The sequence below is a fragment of the Erinaceus europaeus genome, chromosome 16 (assembly GCF_950295315.1).
Source record: "Erinaceus europaeus chromosome 16, mEriEur2.1, whole genome shotgun sequence".
Lineage (NCBI taxonomy): Eukaryota > Metazoa > Chordata > Mammalia > Eulipotyphla > Erinaceidae > Erinaceus > Erinaceus europaeus.
The window spans coordinates 61,167,989-61,185,167 of NC_080177.1; the positions used below are offsets into that span (position 1 = coordinate 61,167,989).

The 17,179-nt window shown below is 37.8% G+C and overlaps 1 protein-coding gene across 6 annotated transcripts in view; it reads left to right on the forward strand.

Annotated features, from left to right (window-relative positions):
* HEATR5A (HEAT repeat containing 5A) overlaps positions 1-17,179 on the forward strand; it is a 112,521-nt gene that overhangs the window by 66,112 nt on the left and 29,230 nt on the right. For 4 of the 6 annotated variants that reach the window (XM_060175219.1, XM_060175221.1, XM_060175220.1 and 1 more), the window contains 6 exons: positions 2,848-2,874; positions 5,119-5,257; positions 7,292-7,471; positions 10,689-10,928; positions 13,123-13,304; positions 15,549-15,617. In XM_060175219.1, coding sequence (XP_060031202.1) covers positions 2,848-2,874; positions 5,119-5,257; positions 7,292-7,471; positions 10,689-10,928; positions 13,123-13,304; positions 15,549-15,617 — 837 coding nt within the window. The remainder of the gene's footprint in view (positions 1-2,847; positions 2,875-5,118; positions 5,258-7,291; positions 7,472-10,688; positions 10,929-13,122; positions 13,305-15,548; positions 15,618-17,179) is intronic. The other 2 variants (XM_060175222.1, XM_060175223.1) reach the window with 1 other exon arrangement.

The following is a 17,179-nucleotide window of genomic DNA, read 5'->3' on the forward strand; positions in this document are numbered from 1 at the left end:
CCTTTTTCCAAGGTAAAACATCCAGATATTCATGATTCTAAGTGTACAGTCCAGGTTTCTGAATTCCTTATCCAGTCCTAATTTTCTCGTTTCATGCTGACTTTATCGTTATAGATAATTTTTAACTGTGCATCTGTAGCTGTGCAACCTTAAAGATGTATTCTTCTGTGCAACAAAATGTGTCGTGACTTTTCCGAAAGCCCAATATCACATCCTCTAGCTTTAACTAACTTGCCTATAAAATACGGGAATCACACAAGGAAAAAATTCTTTTTTTTTTTTTTTCCCCCATGATATGGAGCTGAGTGTTGGCACTATGAATTCACTGTTCCCTGTGGCCATTTTTTTTATTTCTTTTTTTTTGTATTTTTTTTATATTTATTTTATTTATTCCCTTTTGTTGCCCTTGTTTTTTTTTTTTTTTTATTTCTATTTTATTTGACAAGACAGAATTGCTGGTGGGAGTCATGTGAAGAGAGAGAGACAGAGAGAGAGAAAGATACACCTTCAGATCTGTTTCACTGCTTGTTTCAGATCTGTTTCACTGCTTGTGAAACATCCCCCCTGCAAGTGGGAAGCAGGGCTCAAACCCAAGTCCTCGTACATGGTAGTATGTTTGCTTAACCAAGGGCCACTGCCCGGCTCCCACAAGAAAGAATTCTTAAAAAGAGAATGTCACTTACAGAGTTCTGGTAGTGGGAATTGTGTGGAGTTGTACCCCTCTTATCCTATGGTTTTTGTCAGTGTTTGTTTCCTTTTCATAAATAAAATTTTTTTTAAAAAAGAATGTCACTGACTTCAGATAGAAATTATAGTTTCTATAATGCACATAAGAGATGCTTCATGAATGGAGTGGTGTTATGACTCTCATTTTCTTTCTCTTTCTTCCCTCTCTGAATCTCGACCTCTATTGGTGTTGGGGTGGGAAATTAAGAGAATACCTAGAGCTATGGACTCATACAGGCACCAAGCCCTGGTCACAACAACAACAAAAAAATCTAAATGATAGGAATTTAAAGCTGAGAAAATAGGGTAAAGCTAGCTAATAAATCATGAGTTGGTTCTGATCAAGTTCATTACTTTTTTCCTAGATTGAGAAAGAAAATTAAGGCCAGAAAAATGGCTTACTTGGTTAGTGTGCCTCCCTTGCTATGCATGCACCCCAAGTTCAAGCCTGGCCCCACTGAAGAAACTCCAGTGTTTTGGTATCTCTGCCCACCCCATCTCTTTCTCTTTCTATCTGGAAAAAGTCACCCAAGGTGGGTGCCCTAGCAATGACAAAGAGAAACAGACAGAAGAAAAGAAGGAAGATAGAAAAATAGATCATTGGCACATACCTTGCCTTGTATACAGACCAGGTTCAAGCTCTGGTACCACATCTGAAGTACTGTGGCATAAAAGGAAACTCCATTATTAGGGTCTCTGAAAAAGCACTCAGTGTATTTAAAATCATGCATGCAGTTGACTCCAGCTCTGAAAAATGAAAAGAGAGAGACTATTACTGAAAGGTCTTTGGGGTTTTTGTTTGTTTTTAGGTACATACAGTGTAATTGAGAATATCTGAAGTAACAGTTAGAAATCTTTTTATTATTATTATCTGTATTTATTGGATAGAGACAGCCAGAAATCAAGAGGGTGATAGTGAGAGAGACAGAGAGACACCTGCTACACTACTTCACTCATAAAGCTTTCCTCCTACAAGTGGGGACTGGGGGCTCAAACCTGGGTCCTTGCACATTTTAATACATGTGCTCAACCAGGTGCACCACCACCCGGCCCCTAGAAATATTATTTGTTCATTCATAACATTTAAACTGTTAAATTTTTATATATAGAAATTATATTGGGAGTCAGGCGGTATCGCAGTGAGTTAGACACAAGTGGCGCAAAGTGCAAGACCGGCGTAAGGATCCTGGTTCGAGACCCCAGCTCCCCACCTGCAGGGGAGTCGCTTCACAGGCGGTGAAGCAGGTCTCCAGGTCTTTCTCTCCCTCAGTCATCCCCTCCTCTCTGCGTTTCTCTGTCCTACTTAACAACAATGGCATTAGTAACTACAACAACAATTAAAAAAAAAGATACCATGTTAATTGGTGTTACCTGAGTTGCTAATTATGTGTCTTATTATTCTGGTTATTAATACTTCTATTCTAAATTTATTATATTCAAGTTACTATATTTTAGCATATTTCCTCTAGTAATAAAATTGCTTTTGCTTTCCTATTTAACAGTTTTATATTGGGTTTTCTTTTTTCCAACTAATTTAACTGTTCAGCATGAAATACTTCCCATATTAATTGAAGTCATCTGTATATTAAGAATACATTTTATTGTTAAGAAGAAAATTGGCCTGAAAGGTTTTCTTCTATCGCATGCTGTTTAACTTCCATTCTGAATATGGCCTTAGCTGCATGAGCAATTTTAAACTTGCCTTATAAGAGTAAAATATATATATACATATATAATTATCTTATGATGGGGTAAGCTGTTAACTTTTTGTTTGCTGGATACTTGTTCATATAAATACAATACAAATCATTCCTCACAGACTATGTCTACTTGATCTGCCTTTGTTATTGGGGTTTAATGAGAGTCCAAAAGAAATCTTGATTACACAAATGTACATTTTAAAATTGCTATTTATTTTATACTTTTACATCTTGAGTTGACTATTTTAATCTTGGTTCAACTCATTTTAAGTTGAAAAATTAAGTATGTCACTAACTCAGCTTGAATGATAGCTAGCACTATCAACTTTAATAATTAATATTCAGATGACTGTTATAGAAGTCATTCTGGTATTTATCTTTTGGTTTTGTCATGACCAGTCTGTTGTTTGTTTTTGTGCAGGAGATCTTGTTGGATAATTCTGTGTTGGTAGGTCCCTGACCCTTAATTCCTAAATACTTTGTTTTGCAGTGCTGTTTGTTTTGATTTTTTTTTTTTTTTTGGCAAGGGTAGGGGGGAGGTAGGGGGCATAGATGTTGTTTTCCTCTGCATCTTTTTGTTCAAATTAACCATTAATGCCAAGTCCAGTATGTGTTAGCATGTTTCATGGCATTTATTTAATACCAGTATAAACAAATCTTCCGTAACCTTCTCCAACTGGTGCGCTCACTCCTTGCATTTAATTTTGCATCATATTGTGTTTAATATATTCATTTCACAGTGGAATTGTAATTACAATTTGATTTAATTTCTGTGTTTTGCCTGCTTGATTTGTTTGCCTTAACCCACTCTGTTCTTTTACTCAATATAAATGCTGGAGAATGACATGGAGATTTTAAGCATTCTATCCCACTTTTTGTGACAGTCTTCAATTTTTTTGCTACCAAATAAGTAAACAGTACCTTTAAAGCATGCCTTTTCTAAAAAAAAAAAAAAAAAAATGTTAACCAGCCTAAATAAATGCTGCACTTGCCTTGCTTGTAAAACTTCATTTAGAATAACTAGTAAATTTATTAACTTTTCTTTAAAATTATCTGTTTATTTTTTGTCATTGCTATTAAGTACAGCCATAATCTTGGGCATATATCATTTAAAAAAATTTGCTACTCTGCTATCCAGTGTACTAGTTTGTAACAGACTTTTTAAACTTGACTGGAATGACACTACCTTGAGACTTATGTGAATGACATTCCTCTCCACTTTAGAGTTCATGCTATGGCTTGAGGGGATAATAGAAAATATTTAAGGAAATGTTCCATTTGTGTACTTCATTGACAACACAATTGCATACTTCTGTGTTTTAGCTTCTGGTAAAGTTTAAGATTTAACTCAGCACATTTTTTAAATATATCAAAAGCTAACTACCACTACCTACTTTCAGTCTCAGAATTTGGCCTCTGCTCTTTTCAACTGTTACTTCAGTCTTGCTTGTACCACATGTACTTAAAGATCACTATAAGAGTTATACTATTACTTCGCAAATTTACTTTAAAGATCACTCATCAGGTGTGTGTGCCTGGATGGATGGATGGATGGATGGATGGATGGATGGATGGATGGATGGATGGATGGATAACATACATTATCATAGACTGTTACACTGGTTAGTCCTTTCATAGTTATGATACATATGCAAAAGCTCTATTTGCTGGCTAAAAATTTGTGTTCAGAAGCCTTTGACTTGTCTTAATCATTCAAGTAATATCAACAGTTGTATATTTCACCCTAGTTATAAAAAACATGTTAAGATTTACATTATTATGATGTTTCCAAGAAAAATATGTATTGAGACATTCTGAGTAGAAATACCCTGGGTCTCTAACATATTTATATATATATATATATATATATATATATATATATATATACATACATTCTTATGTGTATATCCATATATAAGTAGACATTCATATATAATTTTTTAAATACCTTGTCTCTAGAAAAATTTTTGATGAATAACATATTTTCTAATTAAAACTTTGCTTTACTTGAAAATGCATTGCAAGTAAATAAATAGTTGTTCTATATGGTACCTGAATAAAACATCATTGATAAAGTGTGCATTAATAGCAGCTAGCATTCATAGTAGCTAGCATTCACTGAGCACGTATATTTGCAAGTTACTTTGCTTGTTTCTTTGTGTTAAGTTCACAACTGCCCTATAAAATGGGGTATTGTTATGTCCATTTTACAAATGAGTAAATTAATGCACAGAGAAGTTAAATAATTCACCCAAGGCCACACAGCTTGTAAGTGATATAGGATAAACTAAAACTGATATTATTTGACTCTTAGAGTCTTAATTTTAACCAACTTTTTATATTGCATATATGGATTTGTATAAATTTCTACTTTGAGAATCATGAAACATTGTCATATAGCTGCATGAGACAAATGTATAAAATACAAAAAAAAATTCTCCCTCACTTATATTCTCTCAAAACTATTTTTACTCATAAAGTTTGTGTCTTCTAACACTGTCAAGAGACTTTTGGTTGAATTTGCTTGTGAATACTTTATAATCTGGTACACTTACTACTCCTTAAGCTATCTCCAACTAGCCCCGTTAGTGGGCCTGACAGAAATCAAGAAGGATCTGATGAATGTCTATTAGATATATTGAATGCTACCAAGAATTTAAGCTCTTTCACTCTCCCAAATGGTATTTTTCAGGTAAATCTGTTTAGTCCATATTTGTTACTAAGAAGAGCAGTACTAGCTTGTTTACGTCAGCTTGTCCAGAGAGAAGCAGCTGAAGTTTCAGAACATGCTGTTAAACTTGCTAAAGATAGCAGAGAAGAGTTGGCTTTAGGTAATTCTTTTTATCAATGCTATCTCTAGTTCAAATGACTTTTACTGGCAAGAGCATAACAGGTTGGAGCCCCCAGCTCTTCATGAACTGACACTGGGGGTAACTTTGATGCAGTGAAATCTTCTCCTCTTTTCTGTCTGTTTCTATTTAAAAGCGTTGACCTGGGAGTGGTGGCATTGTGCATGGGCAAGGCCCCAACTCAACAACAACAACAAATTCAATTTTTTAATATAAATTTATTTTATTATTTTTATTATCTTTATTTGTTGGACAGAAACAGCCAGTAATTAAGAAGGAAGGGGGAGCTAGAGAGGGAGAGAGACAAGAGAGAGATACCTGCAGACCTGCTTAACCACTCATGAACCTTTCCCCCTGCAGGTAGGAACCAGGGGCTTGAACTCTGGTCCTTGCACATTATTACATGTGCACTTAACCAGGTGCACCACCACCCAGCCCCCCAAATCAATGTTTTAACCCTTGATAGCATGTATTAGGGTTATTATTATTATTAATCACTGGAGCTTACTAAAAACAGACCAAATTATTAGGGTTTAAAGAGAGGAAGATGCCCTAGCACTGGAGTTCCCTTCAGTATGATAAAAGCTACTTCATACACATGACAAAAACATGAGTTTTTGAAACAAAACTTTAAAATATTAGTGTATATTTTAAACCTACTTCAAGAGACAATTGCTAACAATTTTTATTACTGCAGCCAGTTCTGTTGTTGGTGTAGAGCAGTGATGTTCAAAATTAGGTCCCCAAAATATGAATAATGTCCACCACATCTCCAGACTTGTTAGAAATGCAAATTATTGGGCTGGAGGTATATATCTTTCTCTTCCCCTCTCTCTTTCCCTCCTCTCTTGATTTCTCTCTGTCCTATCCAACAATAACAACAGCAGTGGCAACAGTAACAATAACAAGGGCAACAAAATGGGAAAAAATGGCCTCCAGGCACAGTAGATTCATAGTGCAGTCACCAAGCCCTCAAAAATAACCCTGGAGGCAATATATATCAGTCTTAAGTAAATAAAATACAAGATCATTCATCTTTTAAGATAGTTTAACGGTATCCTTATAATGTGAGTATTTTACAAATTGCCAGATGAGGCAAATGTTACCTGTTTATCTGTTCTTTTGTCATTTCCACTAAGGGGAATAGATACTAGATTAAAGCTTATTTTTCTCCCTCAAGATGTTTTCATTACTTTGCTACTATGTAGTGATTTATATTAATTCAGTAGTCATTTCTACAACATCTTGTAGCAGTTAAGTACTTCTTCATATATTGGTTGTGAATTTTACCCATGTTAATAAATTTTAAAGCCTTTATGCCAGAGAAAGAAAGTTTAATTATGATTGCTGTAGTTAACTTTAAGAGAAAACTAAGCATACCAAGAACATCATATAAACTGTGTAAGTAGTAAATGATAATTGAACAGAAATCTCTAAGACAGCCATAGCAATAATTATTAGTAAAGACATACCATTTAATAACACTATACAAAATAAGTGTATAGTATCATGAATAATACCAATTTAGACCTCAATAGGTTAAGGTACAGTATGTAGTCTATTTAATGTTTTAATAGTTACTGAATAAGTGTTTTTTTTTCTTTTCTTTTCTCTTCTTTTCTGTTTCCAGTGTTATTTCCACTGAGCTAGGGCTCAGTGCCTGTACCACAGATCCACTGCTCCTGGAGGCTATTTTTTTCCCCTTTTGTTGCCCTTGTTTTATCATTGTTGTGGTTATTATTGTTATTGATGTCATTGATGTTGGATAGGACAGAGAGAAGTTGAGAGGAGAGGGGGAGAGAAAGACATTTGCAGACCTGCTTCACCGCTTGGGAGGCCATCCCTGCAGGTGGGGAGCCAGGGGCTCAAACTGGGATCCTTACACTGGTCTTTGAGCTTAGCCCCATGTGCGCTTAACCCACTGCATTACCGCTCGACACCCCCCCCCATAACTGTGCTACTTATATTGCAGTTTGTTTTCTGTATTACTTAGATCATCGATTTTCTTCTTGTCAGATGCTAATCTCAGAGAAATGGGCCTTGAAGGGGCACTGTTGATATTACTTGACAAAGAGACAGATCAGAGATTATGCCATGATATCAAAGAAACTTTAAACCATATGCTCACATCTATGGCAGTGGATAAACTCTCCTTTTGGTTGAAGCTTTGTAAAGATGTACTTGCTACATCCACTGGTAAGTATTGCTGACTATCAGTTGAACTAATAACAATAAAAGTAAATGCAGTAGTGTAAGTTTTTGCCAGCATTAGTTCATCAGCATTGCTCAAATGTTTAGATTATAATTGTGTCTTAAAATGTTTTAAAATATACTTTAAATCTGTTTTTTCTCTTTTTGTTGACTTATACATTGTTCTGTAACAAACAAACTAAAACATAGAATCTTTTTTTTTTCTAGTAGAAACAAAGAGAGTAAAAGAGTATAGCACTGAAGCTTCTGAACTTCAGTGTCATGGGGGCCATGAGTAGCATCTTTGTTATGATAAAAAAAAAAGGGAAAAAAATCTACTTTATAGTGGTACCGTCTTTTATTTTTGCATATATGATGATAAATATGGTTAGGGGTAGATGCATTTGCTGAGGCTCCAAAGTCCCAGGTTCAGTATCCCACACTACTATAAACCAGAGCTGAGTAGTGCTCTGGGAAAAAAAATATGTATGTATGTATGTATGTGTGTGTGTGTGTGTGAGTGTGTGTGTGTGTGTGTGTGTGTATATATATATAGTAAATATTTAAGGAAAAGTCCCCAAAATATATAATAAAGAACTTACCAGTTAGGATATTTTGTAGCCAGGGAGGTAGGCCAGCATTTAGATTCAAGGGTTTGCAGGTCTGTGGCCCCAGTTTCAATCCCTGACTCCATATACTCCCCCTCTACCCAATCAACCAAATATATGTGTGTGTGTGTGTGTGTGTGTGTGTGTGTGTGTATTTTTTTCTTTTTTTTTAAATTTATTTAAGAAAGGAGACATTAACAAAACCGTAGGATAGGAGGGGTACAACTTCACACAATTCCCACCACTCGATCTCCGTATCCCATCCCCTCCCCTGATAGCTTTCCCATTCTCTATTCCTCTGGGGGTGTATGGACCCAGGGTCCTTGTGGGTTGCAGAAGGTGGAAGGTCTGGCTTCTGTAATTGCTTGAACATGGGCATTGATTGGTCAATCCATACTCCCAGTCTGCCTCTCTCTTTCCCTAGTAGGGTGGGTCTCTGGGGAAGCGGAGCTCCAGGACACATTGGTGGGGTCGTCAGTCCAGGGAAGTCTGGTCGGCATCATGCTGGCATCCGGAACCTGGTGGCTGAAAAGAGAGTTAACATACAAAGCCAAACAAATTCTTGAACAATCATGGACCTAAAGGCTGGAATAGTGCAAATGAAGTGTTGGGGTACTCTCTGCAGACTCTTGTGGGGTACTCTCTGCTTTCAGGTATATATTTTTCCCTGGTTTATGGACACGTGTGAACTCTATCTCAGGGGACCTGGTCTATATCTAGGTTTGGGGACTTTATTAGGGAGTGGACCACCTGGAATGGAATTAGAGAATACTATGAAAGGAAAGGTCTCACACGAGTGATGAAGCTGAAGGGTTGTCATTCCACACGTGAAGTCTCTGGACACAGTCTGAAGTGAAGCATGCTGGGGTAGCACTCATTGCGTTGATTAGGTTGCTATCGGCAGATGCAATATTATTTGATATGAATTGAGAGAAGCATGCAGGAAAGTGGGCCCCACCCTAAGGTTCCAGAACTGGGGGAAATATGGCTCTATAGTGGAAATGTGAGGTTCCTACTGTCTTAGGATTCAAGAAAACAATGTATAGTTATTGTTATCATCACATTATTTGGTAATTGGGTTAACTTTGAAAAGTCCCTTTGTTAGGGTTTGCTGTATGATACCCAGCATCTTATATATAGCGGTGCCACCGGTTGCTTCTGTTCTACCTGGTCTAGGCTTTTGAGGGAGTCAACATATCAGAGACTCAGCCTATGTATTAAAAAGACTCAGTCTGTGTTTTAAAAAGTTCTAGACATATGATCAATTTTTTCCCTCTCATATTAATTGAATAGTGGTTTATATGACTACACTTTACTAGGAGTGTACATAAACACCATTCCCACCACCAAAAGACTGTGTCCCATCCCACCCATCCACCCCCACTCCCCACCCCAGCCCCGCCGCCCCAGGAAGCTGAATGTCTACCCTCCCCCTCACCACAGGGTTTTTACTTTGGTGCCCTACTCTCGATTTAATCAGATCCTGTTTTGGTTTCCCTTTCTGTTCTTTTTTTCTACTAAGGTTATCACTGAGGCTTGATGCCTGCATGACACTACCACTCCCTGCAGTAATTTTTTCATATAACTTTCATTTCTTCTCTCCTTTCTTTCTCCCTTCCTTCCGCTCTTTCCTTTCTTTTTTCTTTCTGTCTTTATTTTTTGATAATGGGTGAGAAGCTAAAGGAGAGACACCTTTAGCACTGCTCCACCACTCATGAAGCTTGCCTTCTGCAAATGAGGACCTGGAGCTTAAATCCAGTTCCTTGCACATGCTAAGATGTGCACTTTACTGAATGCACCAACCCCCAGCCTATACATCTTTATTATTATTGTTCACAAAGTTGCAATGTTTTGAGTGAGCTACTTTCTCTATAAACAGTTAATAAATATAAAGAAGAAATAATTCACTACTCAACAATTCACTCAATTCACTCAACAATTCACTCAATAATTCACTACTCAACTACTCACCCATCAGAATAGTTTGAGATTGTAATGACAACAATGGATCTTTGAACATTTTCAGTGGGTTCAACAGCTTTCTTTCTTTCTTTCTTTCTTTCTTTCTTTCTTTCTTTCTTTCTTTCTCTCTTTCTCTCTGTCTTTCTGTCTTTTCTTTCTTTTTTCTTTTATTTAATCAGAGCACTGCTCAGCTCTGGTTTATAGTACTGTGGGAGACTGAACCTGGGACTTTAGAGTCTCAGGCATGAGAGTCTCTACCCCCACCCATCAACAACTTTCTTTAATCCTTTCAGTGCCTGGCCTTTGAAACAACATCCCCTCTACACTGCATTGAACTCCCTGCTTGAGGGACTTTGAACATCCTTGACTGTATCCCCTCTATGTACAAGGGTTGATAGTTGACCCAGTATCTAGTATCATGTTTAAGTTTTCACTTTGAGTATAAATTAGCAACATTATTACTAGTATGACTTGAAATAGTTCTTGAAACATTACTTTAGCAAGCATTGTTTACCCGTAGTTAGTAGATATAGTTATTTGTTATGTTAAATGATAAATTATTAACAGTAACCCTAGTCTGACTTTGAGACCGTTAGTTTCCTTATAAATGTCTTCTAATTAATTGTTATTACTGTACTCTTCCTTGATAAAAGATTTTGCTGCTGTAACTTGCGTGGATACAGTGCAAGAAGAAGAAGGAGAAAAAGGGGATGATGCCTCAGTTCTGACCACCGGAAATAATGATAGATTCCATCCATTTACCAATCCTCGATGGGCTACTAGAGTCTTTGCCGCTGAATGTGTCTGTAGGATAATTAACCAGTGTGAAAATACCAATAGTGCACATTTTGATATTGTTTTAGCACAAGAAATGAAAAAGAAGGATTCAAGAAGTAAGTGGCATAATAATAATTAAAAGACCAAATGATACTTCTTTAAATACTTTCTGCTGATGTTTTTAATATTATTTTTTAAATTTATTTATTTTGCCTTTTGTTGCCCTTGTTTTTTTTAATGTTGTTGTTATTGATGCCATTACTGCTAGATAGGACAGAGAGAAATGGAGAGAGGAAGGGAAGACAGAGAGGGGGAGAGAAAGATAAACACCTGCAGACCTGCTTCACCGCTTGTGAAGCCAGAGGCTTGAAGTGGGATCCTTAAGCCAGTCCTTGCGCTTTATGCCACCTGCGCTTAACCCGCTGCACTACCGCCCGACTCCCTTTATATTACTTTTGACAGTTTAAAGAATAGTTTTTATCCTTCCTTCAGATTATGAAACTTCATCACAGTGTCATCTAAGCTATGCTTGATTTTACTGTTCTTTTTTTTCATAAGCCTAGGGTTTTATGCATGTGTGAGTCCACTGCTTTGGGCCAGTAATTTCATTTTTTTCATATGTTTTTATTTATTTATTTATAAAAAGGAAACACTGACAAAACCATAGGATAAGAGGGGTACAACTCCACACAGTTCCCACCACCAAAATTCCGTATCCCATCCCCTCCCCTGATAGCTTCCCTTTTCTTTATCCCTCTGCGAGTATGGACACCAGGTCATTATGGGGTGCAGAAGGTGGAAGGTCGATCCATACTCCCAGCCTGTCTCTCTCTTTCCCTAGTGGGCTGGGCCTCTGGGGAATTAGGGCTCCAAGACACATTGGTGGGATTGTCTGTCCAGGGAAGTCTGGTTGACATCATGGTAGCATCTGGAACCTGGTGGCTGAAAAGAGAGTTAACACATAAAGCCTCTCTATCTTCCCCTCCTCTCTCCATTTCTCTCTGTCCTATCTAACATTGATATGACAACATCAGTAACAACAACAATAATGACTACAACAACAATTAAAAAAAAAAGGACAACAGAAAGGGAATAAATATTTTTTAATTAAAGACATTTGCATTTATAGTTTTTATAGCTAGAAATATTTTTTATACTCCCATCATTTTTATGTATGAAAAAACATGAAAATTAAGGTAACTTAATTTAGTCCTTAAAACTACAAGGAATCATTAGGAAAGAATATTAAGTGTCTTTTTAACTTGTAAGTTGGTGTAGAGAGAATAATTCAATTGTTTCCTTATTTGTCAAAACCCAAAGTTTCCTTGCACCTCCTAATATACTTATATTAGAAAGTCAAAACAAAATTTTTATTGAAGGTACTTATCTTAAAGAATCAAAGAATGCTAGTTCTACTCTTAGATTTTTTTTTTTATGTATTTGCAGTGGCACAGTGATTCTAGCTCTAAAGTCTGTATTTAATTATTAAGAAATGGTAAAAAAACACAACAAAAAAAGTAAAGTCAGAGCTATAAACAAGTAAGTTGCTCACCTGGTGGAATGTGCATATTACCTTGCTCGAAGACCTGGGTTTGAGCTACCCCTGCATGTGCACGTGCACACGCACACGCACATGCACACATACACACCATATTGGAACACCTATAAGAGGGAAATTTTGCCAGGAGTGCTGACTTGTCTCCCACTCTCCTTCCCCTGCACAACTCTGTTTCTCACCTTCTATAAAAAAAGAAAAAACAAATAGCTACTGGGAACAGTGGAATTCTGCAAGTGCAAAGCCCTAATGATAACCCTGCTGGCAAAACAAAAACAAAAAAGAAAAAGAAAAGAAATAATGGGGTCTGTTGTGGTGCATCTGGTTATGTGCACATACTCAAGCACAAGGACCCAAGCTCAAGCCCCCCAATCCCCACCTGCAGGGAGGATGCTTCATAAGTGGTGAAGCAGGTCTGTAGGTGACTGTCTTCCTCTCTCCCTCTTTTTCTCCCCCTCCTCTCTTAATTTCTCTCTGTCCTAATTTAAAAAATAGTAAGAAAGAAAGGGCACCAGGAGCAGTGGAGTCATAGTGCTGGCACTGAGCCCTAGCAAAAACCCTGGTGGAAAAAGGAAGGAAGGAAGGAAGGAAGACAGACAGAGAAAGAAAGAAAGAGAGAGAGAGAGAGAGAGAGAAAGAAAGAAAGAAAGAAAGAGGAAGGAAGGAAGGAAGGAAAGGAAAAGAAAAGAAATCACTTAACATACTCTCAGTTCCAACATACTCTTTTTCTTAATGAGACTTTTTTCATCTTGTAGATGACTTTTTAGTGCTACATCTTGCCGACTTAATTCGCATGGCTTTTATGGCTGCCACAGATCACAGTGACCAGCTCCGTCTTTCTGGCCTTGAAACACTTTTGGTTGTTATTAAGCGATTTGCAACTATCCCAGAACCAGAGTTTCCAGGTCATTTAATTCTGGAACAGTATCAAGCCAATGTAAGCACTTCATGTTATTTTTCTGTTATTTTTGAATTTCATCATCAAAAGGATAAAATATCTGTGAAACAAACTGGTATTGTCACCTCTTAATATACAAAGGACTATATATTTCTGTTAACTTGTCAACAATAAAGTCAGTGTGTAGAAAATGGATATTTGAAGAAGAAATATTCAAGTAAAAACAAAATTGAGCATGAAACAATTGTTTTATAACTGTAAAGGTCAAATTTCATAATTAAAAACATCTTTGTAAGTTGAGAGACTAAAGCAATTTTGTAATACAGTTCTTTACAAAATGTCTGAATTAGCATTTGTTAAACATTGCATTTAGATCACATGCCTGTTTTATCTCAAGATTATCACTGCTGGAATAGAATATCTCTGCTTGGGAGTCGGGCTGTAGCGCAGCGGGTTAAGCGCAGGTGGTGCTAAGCTCAAGGACCGGCATCAAGATCCCGGTTCAAACCCCCGGCTCCCCACCTGCAGGCAGGTCCCTTCACAGGCGGTGAAGCAGGTCTGCAGGTGTCTGTCTTTCTCTCCCCCTCTCTGTCTTCCCCTCCTCTCTCCATTTCTCTCTGTCCTATCCAACAACAATGACATCAATAATAACTACAACAATAAAACAACAAGGGCAACAAAAGGAAATAAAATAAATTTAAAAAAATAAAAATAAAAAATAAAAAAAAAGATTATCTCTGCTTAAGGGTTGTTTACACACACACACACACACACACACACACACTCCTGGGCTTAGAAAAGAATTCACAGTTTTATTACCAGTTTTATAATTTTCTTTTTAGCTAATTGTCTTTGATTGGTACAGTGAGAAATCTAGGAAGAACAGGTCAAAACCACCACTTGTCACATTGCATGTATGACTGACCGTACTACCCTGAACTTGTTTGACCTTACCTCAGAAGCTAAGCAGAGTCAGATCTGGACCTGGCTAGTGCTTGGGTGAGAGGAATTACATATAATCCTCCAGCAGCAGCAGCAGCAGCAGCAGCCACAGCCATAGAGACTGCTCATTATGATTTAGAGGCAGCTTCTAATGACTAGTGTTTAGAGGGAGTAGAGCACTTAACTAGTTGGTAGCAAATTCCTTCACATCTTCCTAATATGTAGTAACAATACATATTTAGGAAGAAAGCAAAAGGAAGGGATGAAAGTTAACATAGAACTAACATATTAACTTAGAATTAAATTTAAAGTTATCTACTATATTCTTAGCCTCTTAAAACTACAGCAAATAATATAAATAAATTACAGCTGACTTAAGCAGAAAAAGAAAGTTGTGGGGTTTTTATATTTATTCCTTTTTGTTGCCCTTGTTTTATTGTTGTAGTTATTATCGATGTCATTGTTGTTGTTGGGTAGGACAGAGAGAAATGGAGACAGGAGGGGAAGACCGAGAGGAGGAAAGAAAGATAGACACCTGCAGACCTGCTTCACTGCTTGTGAAGCAACTTCCCTGCAGGTGGGGTGCCAGGGGGTCGAACCGGGATCCTTACTCTGGTCCCTGTGCTTTGCACCACCTGCGCTTAACCCGCTGCCTGACTCCCTAAGAAAGTTTTATGATCTTGGCGATTTTTCTCCTACATTGCTTTATTCTCAAGTTTTTTCTAGGTTAGATAAGATATTTAAGGTAACTCTCTTAGCACCCAGAGTCTTACAGAGAGATATGCTTTCTTGGTACTCCCAGCAGTCTTAAGGAGAATTTTCATTATCCTTGCGTAGCTTCTTGGAGCCAGGTAGTGCTATTAACTCCAGACAGCAACATGTGTTAAGACTCGGGTAGCAGTATAGCTTCTTAAGGGAGATTGGGGTGTTGTTACTCTAAGAGGAAGATATGCTGACAGGAAAAATCAACAGGTGTCCATAATTCCTGTTAAAAATAAATAATTGGGGTTGGGCGGTGGCGCAGTGGGTTAAGCGCAAGTGGTGCAAAGCGCAGGGACCAGCGTAAGGATCCCAATTCGAGCCCCCGGCTCCCGGCCTGCAGGGGAGTCGCTTCACAGGCGGTGAAGCAGGTCTGCAGGTGTCTATCTTTCTCTCCCCTTCTCTGTCTTCCCCTCCTCTCTCCATTTCTCTCTGTCCTATCCAACAATGACAACATCAACAACAATAATAAAGCAACAAGGGCAACAAAATGAAATAAATAAAAATAATTTTAAAATAAGAGGAGCAGCAGCTTGTGCTGCCTTATTTATTGATGCCTAATATGTCATAATTTTTTGCCAGGTAGGAGCAGCACTTAGACCAGCCTTCACTTCAGAGACACCTCCTGATGTCACTGCCAAAGCATGTCAGGTAAAGGGATAAAAACTTGAAACTTAAGAAGTTGAATTTGGGCCTGTAAATAACTCACCTATTATGGTGCTCCTATTACTATGGATGAGACCCTTGTTGGAACCTTCTCACCACATAGGAAGCTCCACAACAGTAAAGCAGTGCTGTGGTATCTCTCCCTCCATCTGGCCCTGGTCCTAAGTTATATCCCAGGGATAGCTTGTACCAAAGTGATGTTCTGGTTCTTTCTCTCTCTCTCAATAATAAATAAATTAAAGAAAAACCAGTGTTGTACTTTGGCTTCTCGCTTCACTCCTCACATGAAACTAGTAAAGAATAAATAAAATTAGGGTCAGCAACATTGCTTACCTGGGAGCTCACCAGCTTTGCCATGCTTTAAGCACAGGTCTGAGCCTGGCCCCTAGGGTACTGGAGAAAATGCCAGTTTCTCCTTCTACTTTTTCTGCTTGATTTGTTTAATTTTGTTTGGTTTTGCTGCCAGGATTATCAGTAGGGCTTGGTGCAAGTTGCTTGCATGACTGTTCCCTGTGGCCTTTATGTTTTTTCTTTTCTGACAAAGACAGGACGACGGGGTCAGAGGTAGGAGGAGAGGAGGGAGAGAGAAGGAAAGAGAAAGACACCTGCAACATTGCTTTACCACTTGTAAAAGTTTCCCCCTTGCAGATATGAACCAGAGTCCTTGTACATGGTAATGTGTATTATACTGAGTGTGCCACCTCCTGGTCCCTCTTTCTTTTCTTTTTTTCTTTTTCTTTTTCTTTTTTTTTTCTTTCTTTGCCTCCAGGGTTATTGCTGGGGCTAAGTGTCTGCACAATGAATCCACAGCTCCTGGAGGCCATTTTCTCCATTTTGTGGCCCTTGTTATTCTTGCCATTGCTGCTGTTATTGATGGATAGGACATAGAGAAATTGAGTGAGGAGAGGAAGACGGGGAGGAGGGAGAAAGATAGACACCTGCATACGAGCTTCACTGTGAAGCGACACCCACCACACACACACAGGTGGAGAGCTGGGGGCTGGAACAGGGATCCTTACACCAGTCCTTGCACTTCATGCCATATGTACTTAACCTGCTGTGCTACTGCCTGGCCCCCAGTCCCTCTCTTTCTATCTGAAAAATCCAGCTTGATGCAGTGAAGCCCCAGCAACTGCCACATGTCAAAATAAATAAATTAAAATGTTTTTTATCAAAACCTTTATTTTTTTAATTTACTTTTATTTATTTCATATGAAATAGATAAAACATTTCACATTAGAGAGAGAAACCGGAGCGCCTCTCTAGGACATGTAATGCCAAGGATTGACGTAGGTGCATGCAAGTTCCGCTCCCTATCAATGTGAGCCATTTCCCCAGTCACTTAATTGGGATTTTTATAAGTTAGATGATATAATATAAATTAGATATAACACTATTAGTTCAACAGTGTTATATTAATTTATCACATAATCTCTTTTTTATTATTATCTTATTTATTGGATAGAGACAGCCAGAAATCGAGAGGGAATAGGGAGAGAGAAAGAGAGACACCTGCAGCCCTGCTTCACTACTTGTGAAGCTTTCCA